The sequence below is a fragment of the Mandrillus leucophaeus genome, unplaced genomic scaffold (genome assembly GCF_000951045.1).
Source record: "Mandrillus leucophaeus isolate KB7577 unplaced genomic scaffold, Mleu.le_1.0 Scaffold24, whole genome shotgun sequence".
NCBI classification, from domain to species: Eukaryota; Metazoa; Chordata; class Mammalia; order Primates; family Cercopithecidae; genus Mandrillus; species Mandrillus leucophaeus.
The window spans coordinates 3,983,656-3,990,838 of NW_012102476.1; the positions used below are offsets into that span (position 1 = coordinate 3,983,656).

At 52.4% G+C, this 7,183-nt stretch overlaps 1 protein-coding gene across 2 annotated transcripts; it reads right to left on the reverse strand.

The window, feature by feature from the left end:
• Positions 1-1,877: 1,877 nt before the first annotated feature.
• Positions 1,878-3,366, reverse strand: PYCARD (PYD and CARD domain containing). 2 transcript variants are annotated; one of them, XM_011982522.1, is made up of 3 exons: positions 2,790-3,366; positions 2,527-2,583; positions 1,878-2,234 (listed from the first exon to the last, which is right to left on the reverse strand). In XM_011982522.1, exons 1-3 carry the CDS (start codon positions 3,061-3,063, stop codon positions 1,978-1,980), a joined length of 588 nt encoding a protein of 195 aa, XP_011837912.1. In that variant the 5' UTR covers positions 3,064-3,366; the 3' UTR covers positions 1,878-1,977. The 2 variants fall into 2 exon arrangements, with proteins under 2 accessions (XP_011837912.1, XP_011837913.1); XM_011982523.1 differs by lacking the exon at positions 2,527-2,583 and having other exon boundaries at positions 2,790-3,149.
• Between the last annotated feature and the right edge of the window lie 3,817 nt (positions 3,367-7,183).

The window sequence follows — 7,183 nt, forward strand, 5'->3', positions numbered from 1 at the left end:
AAAAAAAAAAAAAAAAAAAAAACCTGTTAGATACTAGAGATACACAGTAACTGCCATATATTGATTACTTTCTACATGCAAGGCACTTGTACAGAGGTTGAAAAGATGTCTCCATTTAAGCGTCCATTTAAGCAGGGGAGTGGTGGAGTCTTCTGTGAAGGTAGACCAGCACATGGTTTGCATTGCCACAGAGACACTGGGAAAAGCCTCTAAAATCCAGAGGAGTGCATGCGTATGGGCAGTCTGGGGCACGTAGAAGATGTCAACGTGTCCAGAGATAAAGAGGTCAGCATGTGCTAGGGCACTGGGTGTGAGCAGATAGTGGTGGGATCGTGGGTATGTGAGGAGAGGAGACGTTACATGGGGTTAAGCGCCAGGTTAGGAGGAGAGGTTAGGTGTCTTGTTAAAAATGACAGTCAGCTGGGCATGGTGGTGTGCACCTGTAGTCCCAGCTATTCAGGAGGCTGAGGCTGGAGGATTGCTTGAGCCCAGGGATTTGAGGCTGCAGTGAACCATGATCACACCACTGCACTCCAGCCAGAGCAACAGATGAGATCCTATCTCAAAGAAAGTGAGAGTCTGTTCCCATGATCAGTTTGGATTTCTCAGGCTCTTGGAGCTAGAGGCAGGGAGGACAAGGTAGGAAGTGTTGCAGATAAGATGTAATTAGAGAAAAGGCTGGTGCGCCAGTGAGGTTGGAAAGTGGTTGTCTGGTGATTCCTAAGAATAGGATCCAGGGCCTCCTTGGTATCTGCCCATTGCTTTGCAAATCTTCCCTCTTCAAGGCCAGAAAGGATTGCTTGTAAAGTATACTCAGAAGTAGCCCTAGATTCCTGCTTTCCCAAACAGCCTCTGGAAAGACCAAATTTCCTGGAGTGAGAGACTCATATTTCCCTTTGTAGGCAAAAATTGCATCAAGAAGGCGGGCGCGGTGGCTCGCACATGTAATCCCAGCACTTTGGGTGGCTGAGGTGGATGGATCACTTGAGGGAGGCCAGGCGTTTGAGACCAGCCTGGGCAACGTGGCAAAATCCCGTTTCTAGTAAAAATGCAAAAATTAACCGGGTGTGGTGGCAAGCACCTGTAATCTCAGTTACTTGACTGGCTGAGGCATGAGAATAGCTTGAACCTGAGAGGTGGAGGTTGCAGTGAGCTGAGGTCGCACCACTGTACTCCAATCTGGGTGACACAGCGAGATTCCATCTCAAAAAAAATTTTTTTAAATGTTCCTTTCAAATGAATGAATAAATAATAAACCTCCAAAAAAATTGCATCAAGAAAAGAGGCAGCTACCACAACTCATTTCCTGAAAATTTGCTTTGGTGGTTGGCATGTTTTTTGAGCAAAGTGTAACCTATGAGCCTTACCCACATGGAATGGGGTGGGGCAGAGGGGGCATTTAAGCCTGTTAGAGCCAGGGCCAGAAGGAGCCCTCGAGTAATTTGGTGACTTGTGCTCTTCTGTCCTATGTTTAGATAATGCTCTAATGTGTCTGCCCCTGAAAATGTCTCTAATTTTGCATTTTTCTCCTGTGGAGAATGTGGAATGTAGGGGAGCTATGAAGACTAGTGTGTTTCTAAATGCCTCGGACAGAGCTGCCCACCACAGTTCGTGCCCTTTCGTACATGCCTCTTTTAACCTTCGGAACTGGGCCACAGGCTGTTGTCTATAATGGCAAGGTTAGACCCTTTAGGGGAGCACTCAAGGAGCACCACCTGGTGAATGAGGAGGGATAGTCCATGGCCATACCAGGAAGGATGGAGGAAGCATTTGGGGTGCAGGAGGCATAAGGGACATGGAGCTGGAGGCTGGGCGGCCTCTGAAGCATAGCTGAGCTCTGCACATGCCAGCAGGCTAGAAGCAGGAAAACACACAAGTTCAAGCTGGCTTTTCATGTATTGTGTACAAAAACATCAGATGCAGGATGAGTTTGTTGGGATTGCCAGGGGCTGACTGGAGTGTTGCTGGGAAAGAGCCTCAGCTCCGCTCCAGGTCCTCTACCAGGTAGGACTGGGTCTCCCTTAGGGCCTGGAGGAACAAGTCCTTGCAGGTCCAGTTCCAGGCTGGCATGAAGCTGAAGAGCTTCCGCATCTTGCTTGGGTTGGTGGACTCGGCCTGCACTTCCTGGTACTGCTGATCCTTCAGGACCGTCCCGTACAAGGCATCCAGCAGCCCCTCAACGTCTGTGACCCTCGCGATAAGCGCAGCCCGGTGCAGGTCTACAAAGTGCAGGCCTGGGGGTGGGAGGAGAACATGAGCCAGCAGCCAGGGTGTGAGGCCTGTCCCTGCTGAACTTGAGTTCTTCAGGAATTCCTCTGCAAGCCTAGGGGCGGGGGCTTTACGGGGCGGCCCAAGAGGACCCCACATGCAGTGGGATGAGGGTAATATTGTCTCCCTTCCCCGGCAGGGTGTGGGCTGGTGGGTGGGGTGCGCAGGGTTGCCAAGCTGTGCCCTGCCCTGCCCTGGTTGCGGGAGCACAGATGCAGGCAGCCCCCAGTGGGGCTGGGCTGGGTGTGGAGGCCTCACCTGGCTTGGCTGCTGACTGAGGAGGGGCCTGGATCCCAGCTGGTGTAGCTCCAGAGCCTGAAAGGATATGAGCCAAGTGGTCCCCTTCCCTTCCCGCCGTGTGGCGGGGTCCTCTCGTTTGGGAGGCCGAGCGCGGGGAGCCTCCTTTCCAGTAGAGTAGCTTTGTTGAGGGGTAGGAGGAACAGAAAGCGGAAGAGCCCGAGGGGTAAGTGCTGGTGTGGGTGGAGGGGAAGACCGGGTGGAGGGGAACGGGGGCGGCTTACCCTGGTGCGTGGCCGCCTGCAGCTGTCTGGCCGTCTCCTGCAGACCCATGTCGCGCAGCACGTTAGCGGTGAGCTCGGCGCCGTAGGCCTCCAGGTAGAAGCTGACCAGCTTGTCGGTGAGGTCCAAGGCGTCCATGGACAGCAGCGCGCCCCTTGGGATGCGCCCGTAGCCCTCGCGCAGCGGCACCGACAGCAGCTTCAGCTTGAACTTCTTGAGCTCCTCGGCTGTCAGGTTCTCCAGCGCTTCCAGGATGGCATCGCGCGCGCGCCCCATGGCTCCGGGATCCCCGGCCGCTGCCGCCGCTCACCCGGCTGCTGCAGCCGACCAGGAGGAAGTCAGCTCCGGGGCGGAACCTGGACTCCCCGCCTTCCTCCCACTCTGGTCTCCCGACTCCCCGCCCCGGTCCGTTGCCCTCCAGCAAAAGGCACTCCCTGACTACGCCCTTGGTCCCTGCCCACCCAGGCCTCTGGATTGGGGCCCCAGGCCGTCGGGGGACGCCAGGATCGCGCCCTCCAGCTGGCCTGTGAGGTGGGACCTGGGAGGAGACCCGCAGAGGGGCTCATTGGTGGCGCCTGCTTGTCTCTGGGCTTGCACCAGCGGGTACAGACCAGAAACCTGGGCTTGCTCTCACTGGGTTTATTGGAGCACCTAGGCTTAGGATCTCGTATTTCTAGAACCCCCGAAACCTCTGCGGCTCCCCGAACCTTAGGATTCTCTCCCACGTGTCATAGAATCTTGGAATCATGACAGCTAGATGCATGAAGCTCCCTCAATTCCACATGCTGGAGAAAAATGAGGTGTAAAAAAGGGTAGGGAGTGCAAAGCTCTCTTGAGCTTCAGTTTCATTTTCTACCACATGGGGATGATAACCCTCAGGTGCTTATAAATATTCCAGCATAACATGGCCGACCGGATGGCTCCCCAAACCTTGCCAGATGCTTCCTAGGGGAGCCAGAATTTGATCCCAAGAGCTGAATTTCTTGGAAAGTGAGACAACAGCTATTGGTTGAGAACATTCTCAACTGGAGGGAGCATCCTGGGTAGGGAGTCAGCACTCTGGGCCCAGGGGCTTGGGATAGCATTGGAACCTGTGCTGTGCCAAAAATTCTTCCTTTTTTCTCTTTTCTTTTAGAGACAGGGTCTCACTGTGTTGCCCAGGCTGGAATGCAGTGGCGCGACCATTGCTCCCTGCAGCTTTGAACTCCTGGGCTCAAGCGATCCTCCTGCTTCACCTCCCAAAATACTGAGATTATGGGCACCAGGCACCATGGCTCGCCCTCAATTTGTTCCTAACATGGCTGGGGAGGTCCGCTGGTCTGACCTCTGTGAGCCTCCCTGGCCTTGTCTTATGCCACGCCCTGCTTTCCCTCCATCTCCGAGCTGTGGCCATGCTGGTCTCTCAGTTTCTCAAGCGTGCCAGCCTCCTTTTACCTCTCCAAGCCTTTGCACGTGCTGTTCCCTCAGCCTTGAAATCACTTCCCTCTTTGCCTGAGAAACTTTAGGCCTCAAGTTAAATGTCACTTCTTCTGGGAGACCAGGCTTAGAGCTTTTCCCAGGCTAGTTCATAACATGTGCTACGTATCTGTAGCTCTCATGGCAAGTGTAACTAATCCTGTGCACTTGTTTAAAACCACTTCTCCCTGCCAGTCTGTAAATCATGCCTGTCCAGATCATTGTTATGTCCTCAGCATCCAGAACAGGGCTTGACAAATAGTAGGTGCTCAATAAATGGTTCCAGAATGAATAATGAATGAATGGACCTTGTGGCTCAAGGGAGGATACCAGTAACTGCAAGTTATGCCTTATGCACAAGCTCTTCAAAGAGAGGCAGCCTCCAGAAGACTAAAGACCATGAACTTGAAGCCCTACAGTTCTTCGTTTGAATCCTGACTCTATTTCCCAGGGTGGGGTATTTGGAATCCTTTATTTTTCCTTCTCATCTGGGTTGTAACAATCACTGTTCCTTATAGTCATACGACCCTGACATATTATACATTTATTTACTTATTGGACATTAATCCCTCTCTAAAATGTGAGCCCTGTGAGCATCAGAGACCTTAACTGTCTTGTTCTTTGCTGAATCCCTAGCGTCAAGAATGTACCTGGAAATAGCTGGGTGTGGTGGAGGGCGCCTGTAATCCTAGCTAATAGGGAGGCTGGGGCATGAGAATCTCTTGAACCCGGGAGGCAGAGGCTACAGTGAGCCGAGATTGCACCACTGCACTCCAGCCTGGGTGACAGAGCTAGATCCCATTTAAAAAAAAAAAAAATGTGTCTAGAACACAGTAGGTACTGAGTAAAGATTTGCTGAGTGAAGGAATGAATGAGGCTGTGATACTTGCAGCATGTTGTATTCAAAAGCTTCCAGCATGGCTGGGTGCAGTGACTCATCATGCCTGTAATCTCAGTGGTTTGGGAGGCTGAGGCTGGAGAGTCACTTGAGCCCAGGAGGTTGAGGGTGCAGTGAGCTATGATTGTGCCACTTGGCAACAGAGACCTTGTCTCAAAAAGAAACAAGACAAACAAAAAACCAGGATGGGCCGGGCACAGTGACTTATGCCTGTAATCCCAGCATTTTGGGAGGGCGAGGTGGGTGGAGGTCAGGAGTTCGAGACCAGCCTGGCCAACAGGGTGAAACCCCATCTCTACTAAAAATACAAAAATTAGCCGGGCGTGGTGGCAGGTGCCTGTAATCCCAGCTACTGGGGAGGCTGAGGCAAGAGAATCGCCTGAACCCAGGAGGTGGAGGTTGCAGTGAGCCAAGATCACACCATTGCACTCCAGCCCAGGCAACAAGAGCGAAACTCCATCTCAAAACAAACAACAACAAAAAAACAAAAACAAAAAACCAGGATGGGGAGCAGTGCTCTGCTACCCTGCTGAAAGCCTTTTTGTTGTTGTTGTTGTTTCTTTTGAAGACAGGGCCTCACTCTGTTGCCCAGGCTGGAGTACACTGGAGGGATTGTGGCTCACTGCAACCTCGAACTCCTGGGCTCAAGCAATTCTCTCATCTCGGCCTCCCGAGTACCTGGGACTACAGGTGTGCCACCATGCCTGGCTAGTTTTTTAAATTTTTATAGAGAATGGGTCTCCCTATGTTGTTCAGGCTGGTCTCGAACTCCTGGGCTCAGCAATCCCCCTGCCTTGGCCTCCCAACATGCTAGGATTACAGGTGTGAGCCACCATGTTCGACCTTGCTCCCCATCCTTGTACCGTGTAGGCTGGGGTAAGCTGTGTGCCAACATCCTCACCATGGGTGGCACTTGTGGTCCAACAGCCAGTGTCCCTTGGCTCATGGATGTTTATCATGCCTTCTCACTGGCCTTTATTCTTCCAGAATCTCCATCTTCTTTTGTGCACTGTGGCCAGAAGGATACATCTTCCTAACCCACACATATGCTCCTGCTCCTGCCTGGCTCAGAGACCCCCCCATGACTCCCCAGTGCCCTCAGAGTCAAGTCCCAAGACCTTGGCTTGGCCTTCAAGGTCCTCGCTAACCTCTTCAGCTGCCCCTTCCACCCTGTGATCTGTGAACCTCTCCCCCTGTGGGGGCTGCTCTCTGCTTGGCCTCTTTTTCCTTCTGGTCTACTTGGTGAGTTCCCACCTGTCTTCTGACGTTCATCAGGCATCACTTTTTTCTTTTCTGCTTTTCTTTTTCAGAGATGAGATCTCACTCTGTTGCCCAGGCTGGAGTGCAGTGTGCAATCATAGCTCACTGTAGCCTCGAACTCCTGGGTTCAAGCGATCCTCCCACTTCAGCTTCCTGTGTAGCTGGAACTACAGGCGCATGCCACCATGCTCAGCTAATTTTTAAATTTTTTTGTAGAGATGAGGTCTTTCTATGTTGCCCAGGCTGATCTCCAACACCTGGGCTCAGCGATCCTCCTGCCTAGGCCTCCCAAAGCACTGGGATTACAGGTGTGAGCCAACACACCCAACCTAGGAGTCACCTCTTCTAATAAATAATAGAAATAAGCCTTTAGTCTGCAGTCTTTCACATGCCTCCTTCCTTCCCTCCCTTCCTTCTTTCCTTCTTTTTTTTTCCCTTTCTCTCTCCCTCTCTCTTTTTTTTTTGAGACAGAGTCTCGCTCTGTTGCCAGGCTGGAGTGCAGTAGCGTGATCTCGGCTCACTGTAACCTCCACCTCCCAGGTTCAAGCAATTCTCCTGCCTCAGCCTCCCGAGTAGCTGGGACTACAGGCGTGCGCTACCATGCCTAGCTAATTTTTGTATTTTTATTAGAGACGAGGTTTCGCCATGCTGGCCAGGATCGTCTTGATCTCTTGACCTTGTGATCCTCCTGCCTCTGCCTCCCAAAGTGGTGGGATTACAGGCATGAGCCACCGCGCCCAGCCTCTTTTACTCCTTCCTTCCTTCCTTCCTTCCTTCCTTCCT